Raw genomic sequence first — 12,514 nt, forward strand, 5'->3', positions numbered from 1 at the left:
ACAAACTGATTATCGTTAAAATTCAAACAATATAACCATAATTGGCATCATGATCGCCCCTTGTAATAGCACACTTAGCTGCACTTCTTCCTGTTCCTTCTGATTATTGGTAGGGTCTTAACACCTGACTGATGAAAACTTTTGACATGTCATATGTATAATATAGTATATATACTGTGTGTATGTATATGTATGTATGTATATATATATATATATATATATATATATATATATATATAAAAAAAAACAGACACTTTCAAGGCCAGCCATGTGCATTACAAAGCTTGATCAGTTGACAGTGGTCCCTCCCAATTCCCCCCCCCCCCCCCCCCCCCCATACAATTGGAATATGAAAGATAGGGGCTGGCAGATGTCTGGCTGCTACTTGCCTCCCTGAGAACAAAGCGATCTGGCAGTTGAAATCCATCATGCCTGATCCTTTTCTACCTGGAGCAAATTATTCAGCCAAAGTTCCTTCTGAAATTGACAGATTGAGACACCACTTATCTATTGTGCAGGGTCAACTTTTGACTAGAGTCAAGCAAACTTCCAGCATGCTCTGGTTCGTCCAAACCTTCAGCAGCCACCACTATTCAAATGCAGCCCGCTCTGTTTCGTATGAACCCAAGTGTGCTGGAAGTTTGCTCAAATCCTTTGACCAATTCATGTGATCCCTTATAGAAGTCCGGCATGGAACAATCGCCATGTTTCAACGACCTTCACAACCCCTGTGCGCATGCATGTAGGGAATCTAGACATTACGGAAGGAAACGGGAAAATTGACGCCAGATATTTTCCATTCTGCTCGTTCACATATTAACTTTTCTTCCCTTTTAACAAATCTTTGAAAAAAGCAAAACTGTCATCAGAAGTCGTATAAATGCACCCGGCTGGTAAAGACTGCGGAGCCGAGATTGTGGAGATGACTGATCTCTGCCGGTCTCACTTTGTGATTGTCACATCATCTAGAATAACTTGCTTTCTGTTACAGCCAGAGAGGAGAAGAAGGGAAAAAAAAAATCAATTTTTCTTTATAGAATTGTAGATATGAATCTCTCTCTGTGTTCCGAACCTGCAGAAAGGAAATTGGGGAACTGCTGATTCCGTCTGGTTCCTTGCCCAGGCTTAGCCGTCCCTGACACAACATGAAACGGCTTCGGAGGCTTACCGAGAGTCCAGACGTGTTTTCACTCTTTGCTGTTTTTTCTTCGATAAATTCACAAGGAGAAGCCTCCGCTTTGATTCTTACAAAGCCGTCGCCTTGTCATCTGCTTTTACCTTGGTGTTTCTGCAATGGAAATGTTAGCGTGTGAATGTATATGAATTGACTTGCTTGTTCTGATGTTCGCGGCTTTGCCTGCAGAATCGGCTATTCGGTATGGAGGCAATTGTACATCTCCTCCATGTCGTGATCTTTATTATATTCTATAACTGATAGGGATTTTGTACTCTAATGCTAATCTGCTTAAAGTCAATGGGAGCCCCTTTAATATACATAGATGGTTTGCACTGCTCTATTATAGCAATTGCAGGGATAATAATAGGTATATGTTAAAGAATTGTGAATAATTGCTTTCAATATGGAGCATCTGTGAATCAAACCAAGTCTTCAATGGCAATCAGTCTAGTGCTTCCTAATGTGCTTTGCAGGTCGGCATGAGACTATTTGTACAATATGGAATAGATGTATATGTGGTTGCACTTAGTCCTTGTAGAGCTCCTGCTGCTCATAGCTGCAATGCATCCAGTTGGGGCACTAGTCTATTCTCCTATCCTGATTTATAGATTGGTACATTGCGTAGAATAGAAGAAAGAGCCAGGTAAAGAATTGAAGGATCATGTGTGTTATAGAATGATTGAGTGAGTGGTCTGGGTTAAAAGGGGTATTTCAAGAAAACTTGTCCCCTTTACACAGAATTGAAGACAACAAAGAGATTGTCGGGGGTCGACCTCCGTAGCCACAGTGATCTGCCTATTGGTCCGCAGCTTCATTTAAAACAAGGGCCGCAGGGCTAATATGGAGACCCGTGGGGGGTATGGAGGCCGGAGCCCCCCGATCTCTTACTGGAACAAGTTAGTTTTTCTTGGAATACCCCTTTAATATATTTACTTGTATAGCAACAGCAGATTTCACAACAATTTAAAGGACGAGTGCCATGAAAAACTTTTTCCCAGTAATTGAAGCACATTACAAAGTTATATAACTCTGTAATGTGCTTCAATTACCTATCTGCCTCCCTTCCCTGTCTTTTCCCCCCTCCACTCCCCACCAGGAAGTGTAAGAAACTCACACAGACCTGATTGCTGTCGTCACTGTCACCAGGCAGCTCCTTCTTGTGAGGATGAGTCCTCAGCAGGAGGGCTGCTCTAGGTCCTGTTACACCAGCATCCCCCTCCCCTCCTTGTCAGGTGACTCTGCTTGCTTAGCTTATCTTCTCTAGTGACATGACTCCTTTACTGAGTCCAGCAGCAGGAGAGAGGGGAGGGGGGAGGGGGAGCTGCCTATGTGCCGGAGGGAAGATAAGCAAGTGACATGTGACAAGTGATGGCTTGCAGTTGTTCAGCCAATGGGAGCTGAGCAAGCCTGTCACCTGACAAGGCAGGGGAGGGGGGAGGCTGGTGTAACAGGAGAAGGAGCTGAGAGAAGAGCTTGGTGACGGTGACGACAGTAATCAGGTCTGTGTGGGTTTCTTACACTTCCTGGTGGGGGGTGGAGGTGGGAAAAGACAGGGAAGGGAGGCAGATAGGTGATTGAAGCATATTACACAGTTATATAACTTTGTAATGTGCTTCAATTACTGGAAAAAAGTTTTTCATGGCACTTATCCTTTAAGTTTTTTCTCACCAGTGCTCCTCTCTGACCGCCATTCCATTCTAACCAGAAGGACATAGACCTCTGTTCTCAGGATCGGTGGGAATCCTAGTGGTCAGATTCTTATCAACTATTCTTTTTTTTTTTTTTTTGTTAAAAATTTTAAACTGTATGCTTGGATCCTGTATGTGTTAAAGTTAGGTAGTAGATGTCAAAGTAACATCCGCATGAATGCCGGCACACAAGGTTTGCCAAAAGAACATTGTCAATCACATGGTCTTCACCAGCTTGCCTTCTTCCCATGGTGCATCCTTATTTCCATGGTGCATTTTGGTGCCATCTCTTCCCATGGTGCATCCGGATTGCATCTTTCTGCCATCTATTTCCATGGTGCATTCTGGTGCCATCTCTTCCCATAGTGCATTCTGGTGCCATCTCTTCCCATGGTGCCTCCTGATTGCATCTTGTTGTCATCACTTCCCATGGTGCATCTCTTCTCTAGGTAATTGACTTGTGCATACCTAACCGTCCACACAATGTACATGATCTAACAGACTAGTTCATTGCCTTCCACTGCTCCATGTGGCCTATACATACCTGCCCTTTGGTTACTGACACCCTTCTATCATAGTCATCCATAACTTTCTCTCTAGCTCAGACCAGATGAGCAAGCCTTCATTCTCTACACACATCATTGACCCTCAAGTGCCCCTTACCCCCTCGTCTGATCACCCATTCTCCTTGCTTCCACCACTTTAGACAGGTACCATCCACGGCATTCTGGTAACACCCCACTAACCCTGGAGATGCTCTTAACCAGACGTCACTATTTAGCCCATGGACTCTTACACTTGTTCCTGCTTCATCTTTTCCTGCATCAACTTGAAGAACTCTTCTCTTGCTTCTAATATACCCACCCCATTACAGACACTATGGTCACAACCTGATCGATGTTATTGACTTCACCTGTTGTGGTTGATCATTATATACACTGTGCAACCTCACATGCACTGAGAGAGTATACAGCTGGATTAGCTTTCTGATGTTGTCCCTCTCTTCGCCTTGCTGAGCAGCTGTTCCTCTTTTTCCCTGGTAATTTGCCTACCGAGGACACTGTTCTGCTGCACACTATGGCAGAAATGGACCGTGCTGTTTTTTTTAGTCCTTTTCGCTGCTTTCATTGCTACTAACATGTAAACATTTGAGCCTTTGAATTACATTTCTATTTTGGTAATCGGTTTGGAAGTTAATATTTTGCCGTTTAATAAACACTTTAACCGAGAACGGAACATTCCCTTCCAGAATATTTATAGATATCTATATAGCCTCCATCCAGCAGGTCAATAATACATTATCACTGAAATAAACCGGTGCCGGCTCTCCTTCCTCCTTACCGGGGGTGTGAGGCGCTGGCCGCTACCTTCTCCTTGAGCTCAGCAATGTTGTCACTTGGATTGATGCGGGAGGCGAGCGATTATCAGTAAATGAGGTCACCTCTGTTCTGTGCCCCCTGTAAGTAAGAAAACAGAGGCGCGAATACAATCAATGTTCTTATTTCCTTTATGCTCTTCTATCTCTGAAAGCTGAAATTCACACATTACCAATACTGGAGCTTATAGGGGGGAGGGGAAATATAACGCTGCAAAATCCCTGACACTGACATTGTAATTTAATAGAAGAGGCCGGAGTTGATGTATTTGTGCTCTTCCTCAAATTACAATGGCGAACGCCACAGCAATACAGATGAGTGGAAGACCGTTCCCCTTAAAGGGGGTTATAGAAAAAGATGGCTGCTTTCTTACAGTAACTTTGCCACTGTGGGGAGTTGGTTGTGTCTAGTTTTGCTGAACTGTAATACCAGACATAACCCATGAACACAAGTGGAGCGGTTTTTAGGGGGTGCGGGGGATTTAAACCGTCGTCATGAAAATCTATAGTCTACTGGCATAATGTTGTAGAGCAGGAGGGGCTAAGGTAAATGGTCAATAGTTTAGTGGGAAAAGATTTAGTAAAACGTGTGATTTATAAATGGAAATTTTTGAAGAGTCCAGTGGGCAGTCTTATTTATTCACAACATTCTCAATCACTAATTAGGACCGCCCACTGGACTCCTATAAATGAGCATAAATGTAAATGAATACAATACAAATTAGACAATGTTTTCCCTCCAAAACTGTATAGCATCCTGCTGAGATTCTGCCCCTCCATTACATGTGAATGTAGATCACATAGCGTGTTCAGCGTGACAGAGTCCATTTTTAAGCATGGCCTACTATTTCAATAAATTCAGGAGCTGTGAGGGATTAAAGCTGGTGACATTTCATAATAAGTTATATAAAAATGTAAAAAACCTATAGCTGTGTACATAAAGTGGGGTAAGGATTATCTTTTCTCATGGGGGGGAGGGAGGCTGTCTGGTTTGGACAAGTCTTTTTGCTATGTGTTTAAAATACTAATACACAATGATGGTTTTCTAACTAAGCCATGAATAAGAACTCTTGAGTTCAAAATATGTCGGATTGCATTTGTATTTTTGTACATAGCGCACATTGATGTGCTAGGTTTCAATATGGAAAAATAACTTTGAGCTAGAGAACTATTCCTATCTTGCACCGTGTGTTAAACTGGGAGTCAGCCCATCTTCACATATCACGCACCCCAGGACCGAATCAATATCTACAAGTATATGGATTTTGCAGATTATTATAATCCGGTCACCTGTGTTTTACTGTAGCCAGGAAATACATTTTACAGTGAAATTGGTTCAAGCTGGGGTAAAAACAATAAGAAGAAAAGTGTTTTTACCTGCTTCGATCCTACTGTGCAGCACTTGATCTCAGTCATGTGCCCGCACAACCAACCAGAGACTGATGCAGGTCACCACTGTGCCACTTGATTGGGTGAGCAGGCACTTCCTGGAAGTGCTGTCCTGGATCGGGCTCCATCAGAATGGCCATTGTGGAAGATCGTGGCAACCCCTCTAAACCAGAAAGATCCTCTGCACCTGATTATTGGGGCTGCCATTAGCAAATCCCTGCTAATCTCACCAATCCATACATTTTCATCTAGGTTTGCCCAAACCAGACAATCCTCCTATAAGAAAAGATAATCCTAGTCACACATGGACGCCTTCTGCACACGACAGTTTTTATGCTATCTCATAATTTTTTTTCCTTCCTTAGCGCTTCATTGAATTTATTTGCAGACTTGCGTAGTCTCCTTGTTGTCACTCATGCCTGCAATACTTGCATCAAGCCACTATATGGCATTTCCACTGTTCATTAATTCCTTTTTTTCTCTCTTCTTCTGTTTCAGCTCTACCGAGAAGTCATTTCCTTGGAGATCAGCAGGTATGGGGAAGCTAATCCCATAATGTCTGAACGTTCTTTACTTCCATTTTATGACGTGGCTTAGAGGATAAAGAAAAGCCAACATGTTGCTAGAGTCTAGTCAGTACTTACAGTGTGTATGATAAAGCGTGTATTGTGCGTGTGTATATACGTGTGCTGGTGATTATAATGACTATGTACAACCGAGCAATCTGTGCTTCTCATCCGTACAACATCAGGATTTCTTTCCTAATTAGTTTCTGTATTTCAAGGCTTGAAAATGAGAAGAACCTTTTGAACTTAATTTCTTAAAATAAATTTCTATCCGGTCTACTCCGTAATCCCAGTGCTGCATGTCTGCCTGCTGTCTGGTTAATGCTAAATTTATGAAGATATGAACACAAGGAATAAACCAACACACTTATATCAGCCTCACTTATAAAACTCTCTAGAAAGTCAATAAAACTTTATCTGACAAAAAAGAGAAAAACTGTATAAGAACAAAAGCAGGCAAGTTTGCTATGGGCTGGTATTATGATTGGACTATTATATAGTACTTGAAGCCTGATCATCATGAGTAGACCTTAAAGGGGTTGTCTGGTGGTGTGTGGGGGGAAATAACACATGGCCTGGGGTGATGTAAATAAAAGTCATAATTGCTTAAATTGGCTTAGTGGGGAGGTAGACATGGATACAGCCTATGGCTATGTGCAGACTATGTAAGAGACCGGCCTTTCTGTGTCCTGGCCGGGTCACGGAATGGCCGATCTCTGAAAAGATTATTCCGGCCGGTACTGCTACCTGCCGGATAATCTTTAGGGCCGCTCCACTGCACACTATGGAGCGAGGGGCCGGAGCAGCTCGCTCCATAGTGTGCACTGACAGGGTTTTCTGCGGCCGTTATTCAATGAATATCAGCCGCAGAAAACTGACATGTCAGTTGTTTGCGGCGACGCTAGGGATCCCGGACGGAGCGTATACTATGTGTATTCGCTCTGGCCGGGACCCCATATGCAGCAAGGTAAGTGAACCTCTTGCCCAGTCTATGATCTCGTGCCGCCTGAAACCGCTTTCCCTCAAAAATTGCCTTTTCCTTAGGGCGGCATCTAACTTTTCCAGATGGTGGTAGTTAAATGCTGAGCGAACAATAGTTCAGCACGTCCGCTCAAAACTAGTTATAACACAATATATTTGTAAGTGGCTCGTGACCTGCAGAAGGTTGGGGGACCTCTGTCATAGTCCATTGACTATTTTCCCATATTGCATTGTATTTGCAGCTAAGTAGTCCTATTCATTTTGGCCCACCAAACAGTACGATTCTCAGCCTGAAGGACGTGCTTTTTGTCCTACAAATTAATTCCCTTCCCAGAGAAAAACTAACATTTCTGATAAGTCAAATAACATCACACGATATTGATTAGCGGAGCGGCAGTGAAATGTCAGGGTAACATTTACAATGTTTCTTCTTTTCTGATCCTGAAAATCTTAATAAGATAATCCTACTTAAAATGTAAAAAAGACCTTACTGGGATCTCACAATGCAAGAAAAGGCTGACTCTTCTGTTCTAAGGTTAGAATGCATTGCAAAAGTATTCACCCCCTTGGTGCTTTTTCCCCATTTTGTTGCATTGCATTCTGGAATTAAAATATTTTTGGTCTGTTTTTATCATTGGATTTTCACTAAATTAAAGGGAACCTGTCAAATCAGCAAGATCTAGTTTGATCCACAGGCAGCGGGTTATAGAGCAGGAGGAGCTGAGCAGATTGATATATAGGTTTCTAGGATAACTTTTCTTTTAATTATGTAAAACTCTGCTCATTCTGGGCTAAATAGTCAAGTGCTCTGGGAGCAGTGGTACCAGGGAGTTAACCCTCAATGAGCTGTAAAAGGCGATAGGTCATTGAATGTTAACTCCTTGGCACCACTGCTCCCAGAACACCACTTGTGCTGGGTAGCTTACTAGAGAGTGAGAGGGGGAGGTAGGGTGGATGTGGATGTGGAGGGTGGGGGTGGGAGGGGAGACCACCATGGGCACGCATTATAAGCCAAAAAAAAAAAAATTACTGCACTGATATGAGATATACAAGTGTCAGCTGAAGCAGCAGCTGCTGTCAAATCATTGCAGCCCCTGCAGAACATCCACTCACCCACTGCGATGATCTGTCAGCGGCTGCTTCAGCCAACAATTGTTTTTTCTCATGCAGCCAGTGAAGGTGAACGCTGGAGGAGTCTTCCCTAGGCTGGGGAGGCCGGCGGGCAGGTCCCCAGCGACGGGAGGTGCAGCTTTTTAAACTTGGCACCAGACGCTGCCAGATCAGCAGGCAGCGGCAGCCGGCACTGAAGGCTGGTTAGCGGTGGCTGGAGCAGAGCTTCCAGGCTGGGGTAGGTTGGTGGCCATGTCCCCAGACACCTTCCCCCACGCTAGGGAGAGTCCACAGTGGCATGCCGGCATTTCCCAACTTAGGGGGGGAAAAAAGTGCATCTTATAAAGCGAAAAATACGGTATATATATTATATAATTTTATTTATTTTTAGTTATGGTTTAAAATAAAACTATACTTACTTGTATGCAGGTTCAGTCTCCTGAAGGCAGCTTTTTAGTCTTGTGCAGGTAGAAAAAAAACACTAAACACAGGAATCTTGGCCAGTGCTGAGAGTCACTGCTCAATGTGTCCATCAATCACATGACTGCCTTCTCTGAGAGCGAGCAGCTGACCAAGACTTCCTGTGTTTAGGTTTGGTTTTTCCTCTATACCAGCACAAGGCTAAAAATTTGCCTTCAGGAGACTGGACCTGGATACAAATAAGTATAGCTTTTTTTTTAAAACAACATAATAAGAAAAAAACAATAATAATGTAAATTGCAAATATGCTTTTATTCCCATCCCCTGATGATTTAGATTTAAACAATAATGACAGTGACACTTAAACTTAAAGGTGCCTAAGAATGACCTCCTTGAAAGGCGACACATTGTGGAGCCATCTTTTAATGCAATCACAGATACAAGTGTCTCTGGGTATATCTTTGTTAGCTTGGCATCATCTAGATCAGGAATGTCAAACTTGAGGCCCTCCTGCTGTTTGCAAAACTACAATTCCCATCATACCTGGGCAGCTAAAGCTTAAGCTGTCCGGGCATGATGGGAATTGTAGTTTTGCAACAGCTGGAGGGATGCAGTTTGACATCCCTGATCTAGAATTTTCACTTTGTTTCAAGTAAAAACTACTCCAACTCCTTCAAGATAGATGGCTGTGTTGGTGTTCTGCAGTCTACATCCCACGGCACAGATTCTCAGTTTAGGTTAATGTCTGGGTTCTGACTAGATATCAGTCCTATGTAGATATAGCTGTGTTTTGAGTCATTGTGTTATGGAAGGTAACCCTCCGTCCCAGTCTATAGGTTGCCTGAAACCGGTTTTCCTCAAAAATTACCTTTTATTCACTGCCATGATCTATTATTTTTCCTTCAATCCTGATGGATCTTCCAGTGCTCGCCAATGAAACGCACCTCCCCCCAACTCCACCTCGATAAGTTTAGCTGTATTTTAAATACAGTCTTGTGATTTAGCTGGTGCCATGAGGAAGGCCGGTCACGTCGGCTGCCAACACTTTATGTAGTGGTTTGATTGATGAGGCAGCTTGGTCCCGCTGTGCGCGGCAGAGACTGCGTCGGATGCTGAGTCACACTCCATTCCGTTTAACTCTGTGTCAAAATCCAAAATATTTATTTTCTTCAGAGGAATAAAAGCTTTTCATATTTTTTAATTTTTCAAAACAAGATTTGCTTTCATGGGCATTTATTCATCCTGATGTGTGAGCGATGCATGGCGGGGAGTTTATTAAAACTGACAGGTTTTATCTTGTACTTTTTAGAAGTGCTTTTAAAAGAAATACTCAAAAAGAATACTCAATGGCAAAGATGGTGACTGAAGGTGGATGCAGCTCTAGAAAATACAGGGCAACATGGATACAGCTACAGGCCATAGGCTGTATCCATGTTTTCCTGGACCCCCTAGGGCTGCATCCACCTTCTTCAGCCACCGGTATTGTCGAACTATCTGACAAGGATGCTCAAGTTGTGCTCAACTCTACGTGTAACATCTATCTTTTTGGTTATGTGTTTTTGCTGTCCAGCTCACGCCATACGAGATACGGTCTGAGGTGCTGTTTTTTTTTTTGTTTTTTTTTAACCAAGGCTTGATGAAGGCCATGTTAACATAGATTGCTCGAAACGCGTTGCAAATAAACTCACTACTTTGTGAAGATCCTCATAGCTTGATAACTGATACATATTATACGTGCACGCTGAATATCACAGCAATCACACCTTCACCGGTCCTTAGAGGGAATCCTTGGTCCTGCTTGGATCGCTACTACTACATAACTAGATATGAGCGCAACTCCAGCATACTTGAGTCAGATCGTTTGACATTTGGTTATTGGTGGGTGAAAAAGTTTGATGTAGCCCTAGGGAGTCTAGTAGAGTAGGGATACAGCCATAGGCTATGTTCACACAACGTAAGTTCAGTAGTAATCTTGGCCGTTGTTGCCGATTACTACTGAACCTACATTGTGCTGCAGGCTAAGGGAATACCGGCCAGAGTGTATACACATAGGGGAAGATTTATCAAACATGGCGTAAAGTGAAACTGGCTCAGTTGCCCCTAGCAACCAATCAGATTCCACCTTTCATTTTCCAAAGAGTCTGTGAGGAATGGAAGATGGAATCTGTTTGGTTGCTAGGGGCAACTGAGCCAGTTTCACTTTACACCATGTTTGATAAATCTCCCCCATGGTGTAAAGTAAAACTGGCTCAGTTGCCCCTAGAAACCAATCCGTTTTCACCTTTTGTTTTCCAGAGAGTCTGTGAGGAATGAAAGGTGGAATGTGATTGGTTGCTAGGGGCAACTGAGACAATTTACTTTACACCATGTTTGATAAATCTCACCCAAAGTATACACTCTGTCTGGGATCACTAGTGGCGCAGCAAAAACTGACATGTCAGTTTTCTGCAGCTGCTATTCGTTGAATAGCACCCGCAGAGAACCTGTCAGTTCACACAATGGAGCGTGCGGCTCTGGCCGCACACTCCATTGTGTGCAGTGGGAATTTGGTTGCGCCCGCATCCGAATTCAGCAGATACAAAGATCATCCGGTCGGTACTGCAGTACCGACCAGGATGATCTCCTCTGACCGGTGTCTTACGCCATGTGAACATGGCCATAGACTGTATCCATGTTTTCCAGGACTCCATAGGGCTGCATCCAACTTCTTCAGCCGCTTGTATTCAAATGAGTTTCGCTCATCTCTAGTTATAATGCTTCACATGTTGTTTATTTTTACTGATCTGTTTTTTAAGGTGGGACAACCCCTTTTTATGTATTGGGCCAAATAACCTATTACATATGACAGGAAAGCCTCTGGGTGATGGGATAAATATGAGCTGTGTACATACGATTTCTACGCAGCCTATTTATCTCATTGATATAAAGTGGGCATTTGTGTCTATTTTTTCAGGTCAGTTCCTTTTTTGTTATCGTAACAGAACAGCCATTAAGGTTTTCTTTCAGCTGTCGGCACTGAAGAAGCGTATGATAGCACGTGCCCGTCGTCTCGTCACGCCGTGCAATTATCAGCATCTGTCAGTATGCAGGAGACGCTTTTGAAATAATTTTTTTTTTTCTTCCTTCCCCCGCACCGTGAAGTGCTTTCTGATTTTTATAGCATGTCAACAAGGCTCAAACAGCCTGGAGTGCGGGATTAGTGCCATGCCGATCTCTCCATAAGGTGATTGTACAGAGTCATCACAACTGTATCAGCAGCTTTAATGCATTCACCCAGCCTAAAATATTTGCATAGCACTTGAAGGCATCCAGCAGCAGAACTAAAATTAAATCATCTGAATGGCTTCTCGGCGTCCCGTGGAACGTGTTCATTTAAAGGAATGATCCTGATGAGATGCGAGAGGCTGCGATCACCTTATTTATTTGCGCAGGCATCACAGCTGCTTGTTTGACATCTATGATCATTCTGGTGACATTTCAACTCCGCGCCGCTCCCAGCTTGAGTGATGCTTGTAGTACATGCGGTTTGAATCGTCGTCTGCCATTGACTTGATTTAAAATGATGAAGAATTCAGATTATTTGCCTCTTATTACGAGTAACATGTAGCACATAGGGCACCTCAGCTCTCCAGCTGTTGCAAAACTACAACTCCCATCATGCCTGGACAGGCATGATGGGAGTTGTAGTTTTGCAACAGCTGGAGAGCCAAGGTTCCCTACCCCTAACGTAGGGCAACGTTTTATAAAAAGTAAGTGTTACCACCTATCGGTTTGCTGAGTTTTGTAGTGTTTTTGTATTTTACGGAAA

At 43.2% G+C, this 12,514-nt stretch overlaps 1 protein-coding gene across 1 annotated transcript in view; it reads left to right on the forward strand.

Annotated features, from left to right (window-relative positions):
- The window catches only part of PKP4 (plakophilin 4), a 204,390-nt gene that overhangs the window by 121,458 nt on the left and 70,418 nt on the right, over positions 1 to 12,514 (forward strand). The window contains exon 4 of the mRNA XM_069982735.1: positions 6,128 to 6,162. Within this exon, the coding sequence (XP_069838836.1) occupies positions 6,128 to 6,162 (35 nt within the window). The remainder of the gene's footprint in view (positions 1 to 6,127; positions 6,163 to 12,514) is intronic.

The sequence above is a fragment of the Dendropsophus ebraccatus genome, chromosome 9, assembly GCF_027789765.1.
Source record: "Dendropsophus ebraccatus isolate aDenEbr1 chromosome 9, aDenEbr1.pat, whole genome shotgun sequence".
NCBI lineage: Eukaryota > Metazoa > Chordata > Amphibia > Anura > Hylidae > Dendropsophus > Dendropsophus ebraccatus.